This window comes from Vombatus ursinus, unplaced genomic scaffold (genome assembly GCF_900497805.2).
Source record: "Vombatus ursinus unplaced genomic scaffold, bare-nosed wombat genome assembly UNPS02014818.1, whole genome shotgun sequence".
Lineage (NCBI taxonomy): Eukaryota > Metazoa > Chordata > Mammalia > Diprotodontia > Vombatidae > Vombatus > Vombatus ursinus.
The window spans coordinates 56606569-56630242 of NW_020954596.1; the positions used below are offsets into that span (position 1 = coordinate 56606569).

The 23674-nt window shown below is 36.7% G+C and overlaps 1 protein-coding gene across 1 annotated transcript in view; it reads right to left on the minus strand.

The window, feature by feature from the left end:
* Positions 1-3542: 3542 nt before the first annotated feature.
* CNGA1 (cyclic nucleotide gated channel alpha 1) overlaps positions 3543-23674 on the minus strand; it is a 61909-nt gene continuing 41777 nt past the window's right edge. Inside the window, exons 2-9 of the mRNA XM_027836357.1 lie at positions 20213-20336; positions 19325-19441; positions 16070-16132; positions 11720-11761; positions 11517-11624; positions 7441-7548; positions 5816-5922; positions 3543-5039 (exon numbers count right to left, since the gene is read on the minus strand). Coding sequence (XP_027692158.1) covers positions 3625-5039; positions 5816-5922; positions 7441-7548; positions 11517-11624; positions 11720-11761; positions 16070-16132; positions 19325-19441; positions 20213-20328 — 2076 coding nt within the window. The 5' untranslated portion in view covers positions 20329-20336 and the 3' untranslated portion in view covers positions 3543-3624. The remainder of the gene's footprint in view (positions 5040-5815; positions 5923-7440; positions 7549-11516; positions 11625-11719; positions 11762-16069; positions 16133-19324; positions 19442-20212; positions 20337-23674) is intronic.

A 23674-nucleotide genomic window follows, 5' to 3' on the forward strand; every position in this document is an offset into this window, starting at 1 on the left:
TCTTCTGTTACATTGTCATTATTGACTAGTCTGAATCCAGCCAGCCAATCAATTCTGAATCTAATAGTATTATCCACATCTCTCCATCTTCTCTACAAGTTAACCTAAGATACTTTAGCAGAAGTGTTACTAAAATCTGGGTAAGTTGTATCTATAGCAATCTACTCCCCTACCAGTTTAGTAACCCATCCAAAAAGAAAATGAAGTTAGTCCACATGATCTGTTATTGATGAAGCCATTTTGGCTCTTTGTAATGGCCATATACCATAATTTTAATATTCATTGTTTCTTATGGTGTAGTAAGATTCAATTTCATTTATGTACCACAATTTCTTTAGATGTCCATTCAGTGGGCATCTGCTTTGCTTCAAGTTCTTTGCTACCACAAGTGAAGTTATAAATATTTTGGTATAAATGGGATCTTTTTATTTTTGACTTCCTTAGGGTATATACCTAGCACGGAATGAATTTCTGGGTCAAAGAGTACTCCGTGACCTTTGATAGATCACTGACAATGGTTCACAATTGCATCCACCAATTCTTTTGGTAGCCTAGGATGAAGTATATATGATCCTTGAGACTTGGCTTTATCAAGGGTATGAGGTGCTTTCCTACAGTCTCTCTGAGTATTTGGGGTAAGTACCCCTTCTGGACTTTTTCTTTCTATTGGAGACCACTGTGCTTGGATTCGAGAAAAGCTTGCATTCAAATTTCACATCTTACACTGACTTGCTATGTAACCACAGGCAAATTAGTTTATCTCTCTGAGCTTTAATTTCCTCATCTTTAGAGTGGAAATAATATCTATAGTATTTACCTCACAAAGTCATTGCAAGGATCTGATAACATATTTTCAAATCTTAAAACATTATATGTTTACTATTAGTAGTTGTAATATTTACTATTTACTATAGTACCATTACTATTGTAGTATTTATTAGCAAGTAGACAACTAGGTAGAAGCAGGTAATAGGCAGCTAGGTGGCACAGTGGATAGAGTGCTGGGCCTGGGGTCGGGAACACAAGTTCAAATCCAGTCTCAGACAGTTACTAGCTGTGTGACCCTGGGCAAGTCACTTAACTCTGCCTCAGTTTCCTCATCTGTAAAATGAGCTGGAGAAGGAAATGGCAAACCACTCCAATATCTTTGCCAAGAAAACTCCAAATGGGATCACGGACAGTCAGACACAACTGAAACAATGACAGCAGCAGTAGCAAGGAGCTATTGGCAGTCCCTGAGACCCAGATGAACCAGAAGCATTATTGACAAACTGGAAGGACACATCTGGAAAAAGTAATAGGCCATCTTTTGGTTCCCTCAATTATGGTACAGTGGTACGGTACAGCAGTACTGACTCCAGAATCAGAAGACCAGAGTTAAATCATGATTCTGACACTTACTTCCTTGTATAACCTCCAGGGCCTCTTTTTCCTCATCTATAAAATGAAGGGGCTGCACTTGATGGTCTCTGTTCCTCTTTTCAGCTCTAGATCCATGATCCTATGAGCTCTGCCCCTTGAAAAAACAGGATCAAGGAATCCTGAATCTACAGAAAGGCCTGTATTCTTGATGCAAAGGAAATGGTGTGTGGTGTGTGTGTGTGCGTGTGTGTGTCGGGGCGGGGTGGGGGTTAAGTGCTTGTTTTTGGTGGCTATAAATTATAATAATGGAACTATTCTTCTGCCTCCTAACGTTTATCAGGAAGTCATTGGGAGGTTGAACTTCAAGGACGCACACATAATGGTTTCACCTTGAAGTAAGTGCGTACAAAGCCTCAGAAGAAGCTAGTGGTATTCTTTCCTGAAATTAGTTTTTGGGAAGGAGAGTTGATAGAATCCTGCCAGGGGAGGTGGAGGTCCACCCAACAGGAGCAGCAGCCTGGTGTTTCTCTGACTTTCGTATTTTCACTATTACAAGGAGGCGGTATAATGAAAAGAGCACGAAACTTAGACCAGAATATCTCAGTTTTAAATTCAGTTCTATCACTCATTAAGCTAGATGATTTTGGAGAAATCACAGGCTCTCTAAGCCTCAGTTACCTCATCCATAAAATGAAGATAATAATATTTATTCTACCTACTTTAGAGAATGGTTGGGGGGATCAGAAGTATATAAAAGGCTTTGTAATTACTTGTTTTGGAAAATACCCGAAATTTAAGATCTTTGGGGCTTGGTTGTGATGATGTAGCTATACAGAACAAGTTCCCAGAGCAAATTATTTAGTTGTTTCTTCCCAAAGGTAAGAGATGTTGCTCTCTTAACAGGATATTGGGTCATTTAAAAAGGTAATAAGTGTTTGATATTCATCTACTTATTTGAGAGATTTTTACATCCTTCATTATATGCATTCTGTGTATTGTCTCACACCAGTAATGTGATATATATAGATAGATAGATAGAATATATATGTATATATACATATACATACACACACATATATATACATCTCTGCTGTACCTGATTATAGCCCAAATCATTGATATACTAATATTCTCATAAGATTGACATGCCTCTGGCTAATTTTCAATTTAGATAATATAGTCAGATAGCCTGGGTCCTATCTAGACCCCCTGCAATCTTTATATTACTATAGTCTCTATAGCCTTCCTGGGCCAGATGCTGGTATACTATTTGATATTTCACAATTTTGCTAAGAATGACTCTAAAACTTTAGTTGACAAATATTTATAGCACCTTTCCTAAGAAGAGTTTAATATGAATTGAACACAAAAATAAACTTACTCTAAATACTTTAAACAACTTTTTAGGAATCTCAAAGATAAAAAACATGCAGAAAACCTGATTTATTCAAATTAATATATGTTTACGTGCATAGCACACAGATACAAAATTTAGACTGCCCTCTTGGAGCTTACAGTCTAGGAAGGGAATAAGACACATACACAGATAACTATCATGTACAATATTACACATTAAGTACATTAGAGAGTTGCAAAACAAAGTGCTATTCATTAGATATTCTTTCAGTCAGAAATCTCTACTAACCAGCACTTCTATAATTCTCCAATACAATGTTAATTGATATTTATTACAATGGTCCTGAGGCACTACAGGGTCCTGAAGTGCCTTTTGAATCATGAAGAAAAATTAAATCATGCTCAGTATTGTTTTAGTATTAAGTGTATTTTATTATATTCTAACCCCTTTGTAAAACTGGCAATCCGTGATGGTAACTCTCAATTGCCAGAATATTTAATTACTCTTAATAGCCCTTTACCCAACAATGCTAGATAACAGAAAGTTTACTATATCCATGCAGAGGATGGTATATAGAAGTAACCAGAAGATATGTGTACTGATAAATTCCTCAGCTTATACCTTTACAGAGTATCCAACCAGAAAACCTCATGACACAGTGACTCTATAGTCAGAATACTCCACAATTTTATTTCCATTTCAGTGATGAATATTGTAGAATTCATCAAAGCATATTTTTTCCTGAATCCAAATTATTTTCCCATTGTTTCATATACATATACTTTCCCAGTATGAAAAAACAACTTTGTAAGACTGCTGAACAGATATTTCACTTTTGTCTTGGATCCTTACTGGCCAAGCAACTCACAAAGTCCAGTTAATGGTCCCTGTCATCTCACATCATTTCATTCCTGTGTAGTCTCTGTGGGTCCTTTCTCTGCTTCTAGTCCTTCAATATCTGAGAACTCAGTTTCAGTTAATGGTTTTAAGAATCTCTCAACTTTAGTTAGCCTTTGCTTCAATTTCTGCTGCATTGATTCATACTCAGCCAGAATCCTGGCAAACCTTGTTTGTAAGAGGTCTACTGATCCCTCCATTCGTGTGACCTTCTCTTCCAGGTCCTTAGGATCACTTCCTGCATTTGCAATATTTATGTCCAACAGTCCATCCTTCATCAAGATTTGTTTGCCTTTCTCTTCTAGCATACATTTAGCATCTGGGTATTCGGTTAAAGCTTCCATGAGATCATCTTTTGATAGACAGAAGAGATCTGAGTAGCCAATACTTTTAATATTGGCTGTTCTTCGGTTCCCAGCTTTGCTACCTTTAATGTTAAGAATGCTAATCTCCCCAAAGTAACTACCATCACTCAAGACCACAAACTGTGTGATCCCATCATCAGCTACTACAGCCAATTTCCCTTCTTTGATAATGTACATTTCCCGACCAATATCTCCTTTTTTGCAGATGTAATCACCAGGACTGTAGACTTGAGGCTGTAACTTCAAGACCAATTCCACCAATAGTCCAGCTTCACAATCAGCAAAAATGCGTACCTTCTTTAATGTGTCTAGGTGAACACTGATGGCAATCTCTGCCCTTAGTTTATCTGGTAGATATTTCAAGACTTCCCTTTCATCTACTGTCTTTTTGTTTGTCCATAGGTAGTCAAACCACTTGATAACCCTCTTTTCCATTTCTTTGCTTACATTTCGAAAATGCATATACTGTTTTATAGCATCAATTCTTGCTTGAAATTCTGCTCTGGCTGCATTCATATTGGAAATCATGGAGCCGATATTACCAACGATAGTAGCAAAAATTAACACTCCAATCAAGAAATCAACCACCACAAAGATATACTCAGAGTCCAAAACAGGAGGTGGAGTTTCACCAATGGTGGTTAAAGTCAATGTCGACCAGTAGAGACTATAAACATACTTTCTAGCCAGACGACCAAATTCAGGGTCATTAACATCAGGATAGACCCATGTATCATTCCCAAATCCAATGGCTTTAGAGATAGAAAAGTATACACATGCATTCCAGTGGATAATAATCACAATATACATGACAAGGTTAGAAATTCTAAAGATGTTTGGGTAGTTTGTCCTTGTTTCTGTCCGTTGGAAGAATTCAAACATACGTGATATCCTGAGTAATCTGTTTAATCTTACCTCTGGATAGCTCCATCCCAATTTTAAAAGCAGCAGATCAGTTGGTACCACTGAGATAACATCAAGTTTAAATTGCAAATGTGATTTATACTTTTCTATGAGTTTAGCCTCGTCTTTCACCAATAATCCTTGTTCCAGGTAACCTAAAATATAATGCCAAATCAATTCATTGTTTCTCCTTCTGTAAAAGAATATTACCATATTATGGTCAAAGGCAAGACTGAATTTAGAGTAAATACACCCTTATTAGTGTAAAATATTCCAGAGATTAATGGACAAGTAGTTATGTAATTATCTTATGACTGGTATTTTTTAAATTTAATTTTCACTTAATGATACTTTTTAAAAGAAGAAAACATATACAATTGATACATAAAGATGGAAAAGGCTATGAGCAAGAAGAAATTACTAAGATAAGCAAGAAACTGACAATTATAACAGAAAAACTGGAAGAAAAGAGATAACAGAAGGCAAGACGTAATAGGCAAAATATGATGAGTCTTGGTCATATTCATGACTTCTTTATAAGTAATGTGTGTTTTTTCTCCCCTATCGTATACAGGAAAACTGTTCCCATGCCTTCTACCAAGATGAACCAAGATACCTTCAAAATGAGCAGAACTATTCTCACTTTTAAAAAAAAAAAATGAGTAGGAAATTTTTACCTCAGGTCTAACATAAGCTAGGATGGTAGAGGAAATATGAAGGAAAATCATTTCTGCATTCTAAATAGGAGCAAACTTCCTGAGTCTAAGTGAAAGAAATAAGCCCATGATTCTACATAGTATGATTACGCCTTTGACTCTGCTTTCTTTCCCTCAGGTATTGGTTTATAAGCCTATTTTGTATTATTTGTATTTAGAGGTTTCAGATCATAGCATAAAAATATACAGTTTAAAAAACAACACAATACATTTACCTGTTCTTGTTCGGACAAACATGTCAAGAAGATAGATTGCATCTGATAAGTAATCGAAAATAATCCAATATTCTAAGTAATCAGACTGAAGTTCCTCAAAGCATGCTCTGTAACAGAAGAGTTTTTTATAAGTAAAATTATATGTAGGCTGAGATGAGAATAGAGCAAAAGCTTTACTAATTTGTACTTATGTTAGAAATGCTAATATAAGTTGGTGAAGTCTGAATCATAGACTATTTAAATTGAGGCATGTTTTAGTGAGATGGCAAGGCAGTTCAGTGGGTAGAGTACTGGACCTGGAGTCAGGAAGACTTGAGTTCAAATCTGCTATAATCCTGAGAAAGTCACTTAATCTCTGTCCAGCTCAGTTTCCTCATCTGCAAAATAGGGATAATAATAATAATAGCACTTACTTCTCAGAGTTGTTGTGATGATTTTGTAAACCTTAAAACTGTATGTAGTTGCTAGGTATTATTACTATTATTGTTGTTATTGTAAGCAGAATAGGAGGGTAAGGATTGTAAGGAATCTCAGAGATTATCATAGATAATCTCCCTTCATAGATGAGATCGTATCAAGGAACCTAGAACTTAAAGGGACCTTGGACATCATCTAATCCAACACCTTCATTTTACAGATGAAGAAACTGAGGCTCAGAGAGGATTAATGACTTGCCCAAGGTCACACAAGTAGAAAATATAAGGTCTGGGAGTGAACCGAGGTCCTCTGACTGTTGATCCAGAGCTTTTCTTGTTGTATCATATGGCCACCCAATGAACCCCTTGCAATAAATTTGTGGTTCAACAGCTGTTAGAAACCACACTATGCTGCCTCAAATAGAAAAACCAAATAAAAAAAGAAAAAGAAAAACCAAATAAGAAGAAATCAGCTTAAATTAAAGCATGAGATTTTTATATAAACATAAGAGAGAGCATCTTGATCATCAGGGTGATATAATCCTAAAACAGCGGAATTTGGGGAGTCTCCTTCCCTGAAAAACTTCAAGAAAATAGACAGCCCTCTGCTTGGAGATTTTAGACATTAATCTACCTAAATATACAAGACTGGAAATGGTGAGTTGTCAGGTGCTTTCCATTTCTCTTATTCTTTGAGTCTGTGACAAATTATCTTAGATACTTTATTAAGTTTTTATAATTTATATTTTGTCACTTTTTCCAGCATTTTTCTCTAGTACCCAGAAAAGTGCGACATTTTCAAAGAGTTGGCAGCAATAATTAATGATTATCTTTTTTTTTTTTTGCTTTATGGTGATGCAATCAGGGTTAAGTGACAGTTACACAGCTAGGAAGTATCAAGTGTCTGAGGCCAGATTTGAACTTAGGTCCTCCTAACTCCAAGGCCTAAGCTCTATCCATTGCACCACCTAGCTGCTCCCTCTTTTTTTTTTTTTTTTTTTTTTTTTTTAAAGAAGCTCAGCCTCAGGGTAGCTCTAGAGATTGAAGTGTCTACCCTCGACATTAAAGAAAGTATGGGATAGAAAATTTGCAATCTTTCTTTTGAATAGGAGAGAAAGAAGGGATCTTCTGAAGAACTCTAGGTATGAGGGCTTAGTGTACTGTGAGAGAAGGTAGAAGAGAATGAGATCTAACATAATAGGGAGGCACCTTGCAATGACCATGGTCCAGTTGTACATCACAGGCAAAGTAATACAAAACAGCCAGTTGTAATATGTATTTCCCGCTGGATCAATAACCGTAATTTCTTTCTTCTCACTAAATGGCAGTGAAAAATAAAGGGAATGTTAGTGAGAAACAAATACAAATTTATTTTTACAAATTAAAAACAATTATGTCCATTGTTCATAATTAATTAAAATGGATAGTCAAGATTTTGGCAGTTCAGCTGAGAAATTTTGCAACAGGTAAGTTAACTGTGTAATGGCAGTGGCATGGTCTGGGGTGAGGTGTGGCTCTTGATGTAGACATTCAAAATGCAACAAATATTTTCACCCTCCCTTGGGGGATGTCAATACCAACTGACTCTCTGAGTTGGCCTGCTCATTCCTAACCTCACTGTGGCAGAGCTAGGTTCGTTCCCTTTACCACAAAGCAAATATCCCCAGGGTCCTAGAGGTAAACCTATTGAGGGAATACATATTCTCTTGTCACCCATGAGCCTCTAACAATGTGCTTCCTTTTACACAAACTAAATTCAATGTAACACACTCTTATGATGAATTACTCAAAGACAATAATTAGATCACAATTTTAAACCTTAAATACTTTACGTAGCAGCAAAAGAAATATAATAGAAATATACTAAAGCAAATATATCAATACACCATACAGCACAATCCACATGCAAACCTGGGTCATAATCTCTCACCAATGCACTTGGTATGTGTGGGAATGAGTGAGCACAAACTTTCAGAAACCTAGCAAGGAAACATGAGGAAAAAAAACCTATATGTTTTTGCCACGTACCTCACAATTCTTTGATGTCATTGGTCCATTCAGAAACATCTGCCCAATAGGAAACTAGCTTTCTGCATACTGGTTCTACTACTTTTTAGCTAGGCAAATTCTCTTTTCTTCTACATTCAAATATACCTTTTTTAAACTTTATCACCCTTAAGAAGGCATTTAGAAAATGTTGCTTCTTAATATGAACAGAATTTCCCTTTCAAGTCAGAGAATTTCAAAGCTCATCAGATATGTTATGTCTGTACCAACCCAGCCAGTCATGTTTCATTGCATCAACCCAGATGCTTCATTGTCCAATCAGAATAAAGCTCACAGAAACAGCGCAAGCTGATTCTTTAAATTAGGCAAACAAAACTAGCTAGTTTCAGAGGATACAAAGTAGCTGAAAAGACAGTCTTTCCTGCTGATTTTCTTTCTCAAACTATAGGTGGCAGCAGAGAGCAAAGGGTACTTTATGAGATGCTTCACTTCTGTCCAAGGCTAGATGGTGCTGCAGGGTAATAGCTGTCGTTAGACCTCTTGGCTAACAAAATCAGTTCCATCCCATCAATCAGAAATCACTTAGCTGAAGGATTCTGTCCATGGAATCTGACAGAAGCTTTTTTAGCCCTTTGCTGCATTTAATTTTTCCTTTCTTTTTTCCTTTCCTTTTTTTACCCTTCTTTTCCTTTTTCCTTTCCTTTCCTCCCTTAGGTTCATCTCCCTTCAGTGCCTTAAATGAGAACCTCTTAACTAACTGTGATTTACTTTTCATTTAAAAGGTAATAGCACCCCAAATTTCCTCTGTGAGATTAATAGACTTTTAAAAATCATGCCTGTCCCCAAATATTTGTATATAATCTCTCTCTCTCTCTCTCTCTCATTTTTCCATCTTTAGTCATCAAACAGTTACGTGCAAATGAGCTGAAGTACTATAATCCTCTGCAGGTATAAGTCCTCAATATAATCCAACATCTCATTTTGTAGCCTCTTAAATAAACTGTTCATATATAAGCAATGCATCATTCTACATCAATCGAATCTTTATTTTACACTATATTTCATTTTTTGTCCTAAACTGCTCAAACTCTTGAAAGCTGTGTTTTTTATTAAAGCAAATTCTTCTCCTACTCCTTTTAGGCATCAAAATGATTCTCTGTAATACCAGCAGTATCTTACATCCTTTGACAGTTGATATAACCCTTTTCTTGCTCACAAAGTACTTTTTTCTGCATTTTCATCATTAAACTGTTCCCTATGAATGGAGGAGTATTATATAGGGACAATGTACCTTATACTTGGGCAGCTAGGTAGTTCAGTGGATAGAATGCTGGGCCTGAAGTCAGGAAGACCTGAGTTCAAATCCAGCCTCAGAGACTTACTAGCTATGTAACCCTGGGCAAGTCACTTAACCTTTCCCTAAATCCACTAGAGAAGGAAATAGCAAACCACTCCAGCATCTTTGCCAAGGAAACCCCATGTAGAGTATTGGGCATGCTGTGGTCCATGGAGTCACAAAGAGTTGGGCACAGCTAAACATCAACAACAACATCTTACACTTGCCTAAAGGAAAAGAGGATAAACAGATTAATGAAAGAAAGAAAGAAAGGAAAGGAAGAAAAAAGGAAGAAAGGAAAGAAAGAAGGAAGGAGGGAAGAAGGGAGGTAGAGAAAAAGAAATGAAGGAAGGAAGAAGGAAGAAAGGAAGAAAAAAGAAAAGAAAAGGCATTTTTTGAAAAGAAACCTTAGTATTTTGTGATTTAGTTTGAATTAAAGCTTTCAAGTACACAGAAGGAGAGGGAAGGAATAAGCATTTATATAATGCCTACTACATACTAGGTGCTTTTAGAAATATTATCCCATTTAATCTTCATAACAACCCTGTACAATGGGTACTACTTTCCCATTTTACAGGTGAGGAAATTGAAGCAAACAGAGGTAAACTCTAGGCCCAGTGCTCTATCCACTGTACCATACCAGCTGCCTCTTTAGAAATGGGTACTTCTGGAGGTTGTATAATTTCATTTGTCTTGCTGTCCAAAATTAGGAAAAGTATATGCAACTAGCTGTTTTTATATCAAATATTTTCCATAAAGTACCTAGTACCTTGTGGACTCTCAAAAAATATTAATGAAATTAATGAATAATTATGTCATATCAAAAGAAACTACAGTAGGATCCTATGAGTTTGATTCTCCTCAGGACTAAGATTTCTTCCAGAAAGAAGATGGGTTGGAACATTATCTCCATTCAGGAACGGTTAAATAAATCTCTAGGACAACTGAGACTGTTTGTTTCAAAGACAGAAAAACAATGGTAAAAATATTTAAAATATTATAGCTGAGTTTAGCTTCAATTCACATTTGATTTAACCTTTTTACTAAGGTAGGATTCTTTAACCTACAGCATTGGCCTATGTTGTGTCTGATAAGAATAGTTCATATTTACATAGCCCTTAATGATTTACAGAGGGGTTTCTCCCAACAACCCTGTAATGTAGATAGTCTAATCCAGGCCTGCACAACATGCGGCCCTGTGACCCGCCAAAGGATTTGGATTGGCCCGAGAAACAGGTAGAGGATTTAAAGTAAAGTAAAGATGTAACAAGTGCTTTGTCAGTGTTCTGCTTAACCAGCCTTCCACTAGTCACTATTGTGCCTATCATGTAACTTGGCAGGTGGGTTGCCACTGCGCACTCTGTCACATGACCCACAGCAACCAATCATCGTCAGTCTGTCTCTAGTCTGAGAGTAATGATTTCATGACAAATAAAAATCTTAAGTAATAAATGTAATTAATTGATATTAATTGAAATTTCCCTTTTTTTCAACATGGTTTATTTGTAAAATAGTTTAATCATTAGTTATACCTTTACTTAGAAAGTGAGTCACTAAAAACCTATCTGTGGCCCGAAGAAGTTTAGTCCATTTTAAGTAGGCCCCAACCTACTGCCAAGAGCAGATGTGGTCTAATCAATAAATCCTCCAACAAGCAGGTTTTTAAGTGCTTATTAGGCGCCAAGGATTGGTTAGGCCCCAGGGATACAAAGATAATGATAAAATGATTTTTGTTCAATATTATTATCCTTCTATTACAGATAAGGAAACTGATGCTCAGGAAATTAAGTGAATAATTAGATGAAAGTCGGTAAGTAAGTAAATCCAAATCTTCTAACTTCGGGTCCAGTAATTATACTACACTGCCACTTCTAACAGCCATCTATCACATTCTCACAGGAATAGAGTATCACTGATCTCCATATTAATAAAGCATACTTACTTTTCTTTCTTATCTTTATTCTCATCCTCTTTCTTTTTCTTCTGTTTCTTTTTTTCTTTCTCTTTCTCTTTTTCTTTATTCTTTTTCTCCTTTTTATCACTAGATTTGCTGGGAAATGGATCACATGTAATAGCATTAAAATACAAGAAATTCTGTGTGCTGGAAAACTTCATATCAAATATTTTGGTCAATGAGAGACTTACCTTTTCTTTTCTTTTTTCTTTTTCTTTTCCTCTTTCACCTCTCTAAGAAAGAAATAATATATCTGTCACATGTTCAAATTACATTCAGTCCTAAACCATTTTAACTTTCTTCCTCATCAACCCATTCCCATTTCCAGAGACTTTGGAAAGGTGTTCTCCCAAAGAAGAGTTCAACCAGCAATAAACAAGCATTTAGGGGAGAAAAATAAAAGCTATAGTCATAGATATGTGTGATTAGGAAAAATGAATAAGAAAGGCATAAAAACATGGGGGCAGGTCAAGAAAGAACAGTTCTAAAGACAGTACACTTTATAAACCTAAGTAAATAAAGGACATACTGACTTAAAATTTAATTGAAGAAAAAAAAATTGCTAGCAAGTTTATCTTTATTATTCAAAAAACATACAGATGTTTTCTTCCAGTGCTTCATCATGGAGTGAAGGTAACCCCGAGTTTTCAAAGGCCACATTGGTTAAGCATAAGATTTAGCAGACTGAGGAAAGGCCTATTGTATGTATTTACATTTAGCTTTTGATCACAAAGACAGAGATGAGCATATGTGAAAGGATGAGGCAGCAGGAAATTTCCGTGCAAACCTGCATATTTGACCTAGTCTTCTAGCCCATCTTCATGGCCTTTGTTTGAAAAAGGACATCAAGTCAGTCATTACACTCCACTCCTTCCACGGTACTAGGGATAGAAAGGTTAGATATCCTGGTCTATACAGTGAAAAGTGGAGAAACTTCTGAGATGATTTTGTGGCTGGAAAGCTGCCTCCTTAGCACTGACACTGTAGCCTGAGTAGGGCAGAGGGAAAGGACTACGACTGATCCCAGAGAAACATGGTGGCTGCAGCAGGGATTCCAAGATGGGAACCAGCAGGAACAGGGGAAATGGAGCTATGACTAGACCTGAGGAAATGGATGAAACCTCCTCATAGTAGTTAATTCAGCAGGAGGCAATATAAAACGATGCTACCTCCCCTATTTTCACCAAGCACTTGCTAAGCCAATCTCAGCATTTTAAACCTGAAAATCCTCTCCTTTTCAGCATGACCCAGGACAGGAATATGGATTAGAGAAGAGTCTACTGCTCATTTACAATAGCTACCTTACTGTGTATCAAGCGATCACACAACTACTACAAAGTAAATCACCAAGTTCCATTAATTAGGTTAGTTACAGAAGGTTTCCTAAGGTTGGATGGGAAGCCCCGCAAAGATGAGAGATTTTCATATTTTTGTCACTTTTAAGCATATTCCAGTTTGTGCAATGACTAACTTTGACTGACTTAGCTCTTCTTAGCAATGCAATGATCTAAGACATCTCCAAAAATCTCATGATAGAAAATGCTACCCACATCCAGAGAAAGAACCATGGAGTTTGAATGCAGATGGAAGCACATTATTTGTTCTTTTTTTTTCTTTTGTTTTGTTTTGTTTTTTCTTTCTTGTGGTTCCTCCTATTGGTTCTAATTCTTCTTTACAACATGACTAATGTGAAAGTATGTTTAATAGGAATGTATATGTAGAGCCTGTATTGGATTGCACACCGTATTGGGAAGGGAGGTAGGGAGGAAAGGGGAGAAAATGTAAAACTCAAAAGCTTATGGAAGTAAATGTCGAAAACTAAAAATAAATAAATTAATTAAAAAGAAAAAAAACACAACTCTTTGTTGTAATGGACTACTCTGGGAGAGGGAAAAGAATACGTTTAGACAATGTAAAAATAAAAAATCTGTTTATACAAAAAAAAGAGCATAGAAGGGCAGAAGGGCTCAGGGATGTCAGAGGGAAGAATACTCTGCTCTCGTGTTATTTGAAGTATTGTTCTTGGGTGAGCAGTGGAAAGTACAGACACTGGGAAGGCTCATGCATGACACTGAATCCCTTCTGTCACAGCCTTTGGACCCTTGACTTGAGTGGGCTGCTTAGGTAATCTCCATACAAGGCACCAGGAAAGCTCTACTTCAGGACAAATTGCTATACACTAGCTTGCTGACAATGCCTGAAATTATTCCTTTAGGGTTAAAAAAATTTTAAATATAAATGTTGCCTGGGAGAAACAAGATATTCAGGTAGTAACTAACCTTTTACTTCCATCTGTTTAGCAATTGCTAATTGATGAATAAATAAATAAATAATTCCATCTGTTCCAATCTGTTTATCAGCTCTAAGGCACAGAGTGTTTAGCATTGATAGGATTTAGACTCCAGACATAATGGGGTTTTATTTATTCTCCAGCTGAGAACTGAGTACAGTCCCACCCATAAAGTCCTTGATGTACCCTGGAGTAGGAATGAGAGTATGGGGGAATTCATGAACTGCTACAAATAGTGAGGGAGGGAAAAATAGGACAGTAGTCAGATCCCCGAATAGCTGGTGGACCAGATTGGCTGGGGGACAAAGGTGCTGATGGCTGCTATTGAGAAGGAGATAAAGAGTTGCCAAGACACTCTAGAGGCCTGAATACTAGGTCTGACTGGGCTTAGTTCTTGAGGTAGGTTGTAAAAACTGGGTACTATTGGTTAGCTCAAGACATTGAAAAGATTTTCTAGCTCCTGATGGAAGCTGATGACTTCTCTATTACTAGCAAGGGCACTATCACCTTCCCAGCTCCTGACACATAGTAAGTGATTAATAAATGCTTGTTGATTAATTTAATTTCAGGTTTGAAGTATGTCTAAAGACTAAGGTCTGGGAGAAGCAAAGGTATGCAACCTATTTTGGCTTTATTCTTTTTTCTTCTATACGAATGAAAAACATGTCAACAACTCCCTTAAAGCATGCTAATATGATTAGGGCTCACTGAAACGAGGCGGGAAGGGAATAGGCCAGTTTTTCTGGTTGGTAGGGGCTGAGCCAAGATTTTAATTGGATAAATTCACACTGATCACACTTTTATGCTAAAGATCTGACCTGTCACCCAGATATGGTACATAACAAAGGGGTAGAAGGAGGAGTTTTCTTTGAAAAAGAATTTAGCCTTTGCCCCTAGTGTCCTTCCACATTGGATAGGTAGAATGTATAAACACCAGGGTTATCATGGGGTTGCCAGCACCCGAGCTATCCTTCAATAGCTAAATGGTACGGTGGAGAAAGCACTGGACTTGAAGTCAGGAAGCCCTGAATTCAAATTCTGCCTAAGACACTGTGTGGCCCAGGGCAAGTCACTAGTCTCAGTTTTATTATCTGTAAAATGAAGGGTTGAGGTGGGCTTGATGGTCTCTAAGACCTCTTCCAGCTATAAATCTATGATCCTACGATGCTTGAGGAAGTCTCCACATTCCTACAGGGTTAAAGGTATAATAGATGGAAGGGAAAGTTTCCAAACTTGGGATGCTTCCTAGCCTGGATCAAGACAGTGTAAAAGATTTGAACACAACCAAGATAATTTTAACTTACTTTAGTTTTTCCTAGTTCTGTTTTTCATGTTAAGCAAAGGACCCAAACAAACCTTTCAGGAGATCAAACACAAGCTACCACAGAATTCTCAAGACTCTTAATCAAGGATATTTGCTTCAATCTCTTATATACCTAGACAGCTCCATAAAGACCCCCATTTGCACAGAATCTTCCCCTTCTGGGAGAGAGACTTTAAGGGATTTTGTTAAATATGGCAAAATAAACAGACAAACAAATAAATAAATAATTTAAAATGTCTACAGGGTCATAACAACCACAGGTGAAATCCAGCAGTTTAGGCAGTACCTCTGAAGACAAAACAGCCCCAGTTTGTGCCCCAACCTCCAACCCAGATTATGTTAATCTAAGGACAATCAGCCTTATCCAGACATGTTGATCTGAATCACCTTTAGGGATATTGTCCTCCCAAGCAAAGGACAATTTTATAGAAAATGTAAAAATCATTTGGGTTTTTTTTAATGGTAGATCTAAACAAATGACTTTTCTCATGTGTTTTCTGATTCGTCTTTCACAACATGACTAATATAGAAATATGTTTAATACAATTGTACATGTATAGCCTATATCAGATTGCATGCCGTCTTGCAGAGGGGGAGAAGAAAAAAAATTGGAACTCAAAATTTTATAAAAGTGAATGTTGAAAACTATCTTTACATATAATTGGAAAAAATAAAATACTATCAAGTGGCAAAAATTTTAAAAAAATTAAAATAAAAAAACCCAACAAATGACTTAACTTACACTATTCACCAGATCCCACTGTGCGCTACTAGAGACAGAAAATAAATCTACTTCCCTTTACATTCAAACAATCATGCTTGCCTAAAGGTTCCCCCATACATAACTGGCTCAGATGTATCTTTAACTGATCAATGCATTTCTTCAAGGCACAGCTGTTATTCTTCTGTGATGAACAAAATACTTACTGGTCTTTGTTGCTGCTGTTGTTAACATTGAAGAGGGCAATGGCACCAGGCAGGTACTGACTCCTAGAAACAGGAAAGTATAGTGAATATACAATAGTAACCATCTACATAATTGTAAAGACCAGTATAGTAGTTTCAGAGAAAAGACATAAATCCTAACTATCAGAATTGTAATTTGTGCAAATTGTACCTGGAGCAAATTCTGTGGAGTAGGGTTGGTGTGGAAGGTGGCCCACAAGGGGTAGGCCAGTAACTCACAGAGCCCCTTTTGCCCCCTGAAAGGTCGGGAGGGAAAGTGGCTCTCTCAGAGGATGGCCCAGTGAAGGGAGCCAGAGAAGTTACTACTAAAAAGAAGTGCAACTCCTCCCTCCTCTGATGTCCCTCCTGGGCAAAGCCCCTTCCTAATTAAGACTCTGCTTGTTACCTTCATTGATTAAAAATCCTTTCCCCCACACTTATGTGCTAGTGGAACTATGAATTGGTCTATACATTCTGGAAACAACAACTTGGAACTACCCTCCAAAAACAAGTAAACTGCATTTCTTTTGGCCCAGTGGTACCCTAAAAGAGATCAATATACCCCAAAAGAGATAAAAGACCAATATATATAAAAATAGTAATAGAAGCAAAGAATGGGAAACAAAGTGGGTATCCATCAATTGGGAATTGATGGACTAAATTATGGGATATGATAAGGATAGAATAGCATTATTGTATAGTAAGAAATGACAAAAGGGACAGATTCCGAGATACCTGGGAAGACTTATATGATCTGATGCAGAATGAAGTGAGTAGAACTAGGAAAACAATTTACAGATAATGCAAAGGAAAACAACTTTGGGAGACTTAAGAATTCTGGTTGATAACAATGACTAATCCCAGCTCTAGAAGACTGGTGATGAAGCATGTTTCCCACCTCTTGGCATCAAAGTGATGAATGTAGAGTGAGATTTACATCTTCAGGCATCACCAGAGTGTGAACTTGTACTGCTTGACTTATTTGTTACAACGGACAGTTTTCATTAAGTGTGGGTGTGTGCCGTGGTAGTAGATATTGGGGGAGAATTAGAAGGTAAGGATGATGATATTTAAGAAAAGAAAAGAAAGGAGCACCAATTACATAAAAATTTATAAATACACAGAGGAAAACAGAAGGAAGGACTAAAGGGGACTCAGTAATGTGAGTAACTTCCATGTTAAGTATAATATGTACTTATTTAAAAGTTAGGTATACATAATAGTCATCATTTCATATGAAGTACTCTTTTCTGCTTTTTCCATAAAGAAATGTTTAATTTGTTACTATCTGTCAAATTCATAATAACTTTTTAAAAAATCCTGAGCCTTAGATGAGACATGAGCTGATAAGAAAAAGGGAGCCCTGTACAAAAGAAGTAATTAAATATCACTTGGTTAATTAACACAAAGGGGTTAAACACCTTTATAGGTGTATTATATACAGTTCTGTGTGGGTTGACCCCAGTGCCACCAGCAAGGAGAAGCAATCTATGAATGCCACTGGGTCCTATTGTCAGGCTTGAATAGTCAAGGGAGAGAGAAAGAAAAAAAAAAGAGGAAATAAATGGAGTGAGAACAAAGGAAGAGAAAAGAGAGGGAGAGAGAAAAATAACCAATACTTGTAAAGACCTTTACATATATTATTTAATTTTATCCCCACAACAGGAACTCTGGGTATTTATTAACCCTGTTTTACAGATGAGGGAACTGAAGTTTATAGAAGTCCTGGAGCTGGCCTGAGTTCAAATCTCAACTTTGCCCCTTACTATCTATATGACTATAGGAAAATCAAAAGCTTTCTAGGCCTCAGTTTCCTCATTTATAAAATCGGAAATTTCTACCAGATAACTGATCCAGTCCAACTAATAGTCAGAGACAGGTTTATCAATCAATCAATAAACATTTTATTAAGCACCTTCTACTTGGCAGCCAAGTACTGTACTAAGTACTGAGGATACAAAAAGAGGCAAAAGAAAGCCCCTGTTCTCAAGGAGCTTAAAATCGAATGGGGGAGATAGCTGCAGATAAATATATACAAAGCAAGCTATATACCGGATAAATAGGCATTAATTAACAGAAGGAAGGCTTCCTATAGAAAGTGGGATTTTAATTGGGACTTAAAGGAAGCCAGAGAAGTTAGAAATGGGAGCAGAGTAGGGGGAGGGTCTTTGTTCCTTGAATAACCAGGAGGCCAGCGTCACTGTATCAAAGAGTAAATTTGGGGGAGTAAGGTATAAGGAAACTGGAAAGGTACAAGGGGACCAAGGTATGAAAGTTTTGAACCTGGGTCTCTCTAGGACTTTATCCACTATACCACACTATCCTAGTCTTCCTAATCACATTTTTTCAAAATTTTTTCATATTTTCAAAATGTAATAAATCCTGGGTATTCATCAAAGAGTGTTTCAGTGACAACTCTACCATAGGTAACCTACCCAAGGGTTATACCATTTACCATTCTATATAATCTGTTTGCCTTCAATCCCGTATATTTTCCATTTACTCACATACAGCCTCCATTGCAACTTCCTTGGACAGGTAGGTGGCACAGTGGATAGAGCACTGGACCCTGGAGTTAGGAAGACCTGAGTTCAAACATGACCTCAGACAATTGGTAGCTGTGTGATTCTGGGCAAGTCACTTAACTTCTACTTGCCTCAGTTTCCTCAGTTGTAAATGGGGATAATAATAGCACTTACTTCACAGGATTGTTGTGAGGATCAAATGAGCTAATATTTGTAAAGCACTTAGCACAGTGCCTGACACATAGTAGGTACTTAATGAATACTGATTTCCTTCCTTCATACCTTGAAGTATCTCTGGTCATCGTCTACTGCAACATAAATAACTATGGCTTTCAGCTCTCATCTTACTAACAGGTGCTATTTCCAAGTCAATAAGGTATGATGGAAAACAATTAGGATTTAAGGGAAAATAGTATTTCCCCTCTAATGCCACAATTACTTTAGGACTCTGAAAGTCAAAAACAAGAAATCTTCAAGGTACTGCGTTTAGGTTCTTGGATAAAATGGTTACTTGATAGTGTTCATATCACACTAGGGAACAATTAGACATTAGCAATTTTCCAGGGCCCTCATGGTAGGGAATAGCAGGAGAACAGTCTACCCTGGAGACTCTGCATGGCGGCCCATTGTGAGAACAGGTCCAGGCTATGCTGTGTAGGTGGTGAGATCCTGACTCATCCTTTAAGACATATATGTAAATTACATTGCTCACCTCTGGGAGGATGTTCCTTCCTTTGCATGGGAGTTATTTCGGAAAGCATCCCCACCTTGGTGGTTTCCATGCTCCATCATAGAGGCACTGTCATCATCATCATCATCAGAGAACGAACTACATTCCAACAGCATACAGAGATATATTAGCCTAACACATTAAAAAAACTACAAATGTGGGTTAACTTGACCCTTTGTGGGCTTCCTCTCGCCCTTATTCTCCTACATTCTATTCTATTCTCCCACATTTTAATATAATCCAATAATTTCCACTGATATTTAGTGAGACTTATATAAAATTATACATATGTACGTGTGTACATATATATGTGTGTATATATACATGTATACATGCATATTGTATGCATGTAAATATACACATACACATTATATGAAAGTGAAGAGTTTCTGCTCTATTACATGCCATCAAAAAACATAAAGGAGGAAACTATAAGATGAAATAAAAAAGTAGGCTAAGCATATGTGAGAGTACAGGACACACAATGGATAGACTGTATGCTTTGTTGTAATCCATGCAATGTCAAAAAATATGGAAAAAGGCCTCCGATATGTTGGACTGATCCGTCATGGAAGATTTAGGGGAAGACATAGCTAAGATGGCCAGGGCCTGATGGGTTATAATCTGTATTATTGAAGGGAGGGGGTCTCATTTATGCATCATATGAACTAATGGTGCACCTATTTTTTTAATGTGTTATAGAATCCCTTTTAGACTAAGCAGTGAGTGGATAGAAGGTATTCTCCATTTTATATTCAGTTAGGTTGTGCTACTCAATACCATGAGTCAAGACACAACAGCCCAGATATCACATTTTTTGATGGGTAAACATTACTATTACATTGTTAAACATGATTAGCTTTTAGTTACCTGCAACCACCATTTTCTATTCTTCTTATTTCCTTTTCAGTGTCTTGTGCAATCACCTTGGGGATGTTCACATATGAGTGCTGAGTGCTGACCACATTTCTCTTCATGTTTAACATTTTAGTATCTGATGAGAGAAGAATCATTAGTGACAAATTATGTTTTTATAGCTCTTCATATGGATGCAGAGTAGCCAGTAATCCATACATTTTAGGACATGGCCAATGTGGGAAATTCTTTTGCTTGACTATGCACATATGTTTTAAGAGGTTTTTTTTTCTTTTATTTTTAAATGTGGGGGAGGGGGAGATAGAGAAAATAAATGCTTGCTAATTAAAAATATATTTTAAAAAGAGGCATCAGTAACTAAGAAGAATTTCCATTTTTCATGGACATTATCAATAATCTACCCATTGCTACATCAATCAGAATATTTAATACTGTTTCTGAAGTATAAATAGTGATTTTTCTGAAACAAGTATTTCAAAGATTCGCTTAAATTAACCTTAATTATGGACTTACCTTCATCATAAAAACTTTCATTCTGCTATTGTTCTGAATAAAAGTTGTCACAATGCTTAAAAGTTTATGAAAGTGATTGTTGATAAATCAAAATAAATTAATAAAAATTTTTAAAAAGGAGAAAAAAAAGTAGTCACAATGAAGCTTTTCAAACAAATCACTAGTGTAGCTTTGGCCAAAGTCCCAAGAACCTTCTTTTATAGATACTAGTGTGGTTGGCCATTCCCAAATGGTTCTCCTAGGAAGATACTGAAGATAACCTGGTTCTGGGATTGCCCGATAATAGCAAGACAGAGTGATTCTTCATTCTACCATGCTTTTGCATTTCCAAGATTCAGCTTAGCTTTTCATCTCTATCCAAAAAACTTTATAATTATAAGGCACTTTATAAGATACAAATAATTTCTATGTACTTAACCTTGGTTGACTCTCCCAACAACCTTCTGACACAGGCAGGGCAAAATCACTATTCCTATTTAGATTCCTCTAAAAAGAGGTTCAGAAAAGTTTAATGAATTGAAAGACACATGGATTTTCTGAATCCAAATTTAGTGTTTTCTTCACTATTCCATACTGCCTGTCTATGTGATGATGTATAAAGTAAGCTAATCGGGAAGGGATTCCACTTTCAAAGTCCTTTTGATTGAAAATGGACAATATCCATTTAGCTAACTAAAGAATGATCTTTTCCTGAAGTATTCCTGACAGATGGTCAACCAGCTTCTGCTTGAATACTGTTAGTATTGAAGAGTTTACTACCTCAAGAAATAACTTCTATTGTTGGGCAGCTTTAGCTGATAGAAATTTCTCCCTTACATTGAGTTAAAACCTATTTTTCTGAATTTTTTGGAGTTGGATCTGGTTCTTTGGAACCCCAATGAACAAATCTTCATTTTCTATAGGTACTGTTTCTTCAAGTAAGATTGCTTGGTGTGTAAAACTGTGTGTATACGCTTGTTGACTAAGTGTCCCACTATCAGAGAAGAGAAAGTTGAAACCATTTGGGGAAATATCTGAGGCAGGAAGACTATGATATGGTTGTGTTTCTGCCCATGCCAAATGACTACTTTGTAGTCACAAGGTACAGGTTGTTTTCTCTCTTAGAGAAAAATAGGAGGGATTCACACTTCAGCTGATCGAGGACAATGATTTTTTTTTTAAAGAATGAGAGTTTTTCAAGGCAAAAACAAAGAAGAAAAAAATTGAAGTAGAGAGGGGAATCCTAAACAGTGTTAGGAAGTTGTAAGGTCAAAGAATATGAAACGAAGGAGGAAAGGTAAAAAGGACCACGGTAGGCTTGCCCACCCAAACTGAAGGCAGAGGTTGTTTCTAGAAGTTAAGGGTCTTATTGTTGTTGTTTGTCCTTCGTTCTGGAAGAGGACCAAGACATCAGGAAGATGATGCCATGGCTTGCAAGTGCATTGGATTTAAGTGAGGCAGGGCTATGCAAAGGGCTATGCCATCTGAGTCCAGTGGCAAGATACAGATCAGGACGACTGGAAATGGCCCTGGATCATAGCATAGAGTACTACCCCCATAGGGATACATGAAATTTTCAATGAGATGATATAAGTAAAGCTTCAAAGTGACATATATATTTATATATATATTTGACTATTGTTATTGCCTGCCCCTACTCCCCACCTCCAATTAAAACCACCAAACCCCCCCACCCCCAAACTACACAATTTTGCTTATGATCAGCTTGACCCAGCCTAAAACCTTCAAGTAGGTATAGGCAGAAACAAGTTATGAACTGAGACCTGTGGCTGCAAATGTAGATAATTCAGGATATGACTTAATTATAAAGGGTCTTAATTACAAGGGGATTCCATAATGGACATATCACTAAAACAAAAAAGGAATCTGGATTAGCATTTTTTCCTGAATTGATAAACGATTAATAATCCAAGGGAACGAAGAATATAGACAAGAATGGACCGCTAAAATAACAATTCTGCTTTACGTTTTTTCCGAAATCTCAGGGTGGAGGGAGGGAACAGAATAGAAGACACATTCCTTCAATTCATTCATGTTTTTTCATTCATTCATTATTTATTAAAGGTCTGCTATTTGTAAGCCACAAGAGAACAAGTCTTTGAAGGAGGTCGGTTAGTTAACAGTTATCCTTCAGACAATCTGAAGAGATATTTTAAGAGGACTAAGCTTAGATCTTATCTTGTGGAGAAGACATTTTAAGGAGAGTTCCTTAGGGGAATTGAGAGTTTTTATGTGATACGCTTGAAAAAAAATGAATTATTTAACCACAGTTCCAGTATTTTGGAGGAATCAGAAGTCATTTTTGTACACTGACTGTGACCTTCCTCATAGACAATACATTTTGTTTATGTATAAATGTCTTTATGTTATTTGTTATATGGATGTTTGGTTTAAACCTACTATTTTCAGATCTGAGACAAAGAGGAGACAAAGTTTTAAAAAAAAGGGATTCCTCTCATTTTTTAAAAAAGGGAAGGGGAGGCTTGGAACTAATGAAATAGTTGATGAGAAAGATTTGGCATTTTAAATACTTTCTGAAGTAATCCCACTCATATTTTTTACCCAGTAAGACAATTAATAAGATAATGACTCAACTGGCAGGCTGATGAGTAGGGCTTTGGTCCGTTTGTCACTGACACCACCCAGAGATGTACTGTCCACACCCTATACCACGTACCCACCCTTTCATCTAAGGGATTGCTACATATGGGTTAGCATAAAATTACACTATACACTATACATCAGGGTTTCCATCTGCCTGGGGATTTTTCATTTAATTTTATTCTTGTTCTTTTTTTTCCCTGGGAATGTTTTCTCTTTCATTTTCCATTTTCTCATTTCTTTCACTCTATAGGATTTTAAACACAAAGCATGTGACAACATTGTTGCAGATTATTATACAGCAGGGGCAGTGAGATAATGATCATGGTCATGGTCTCTGTC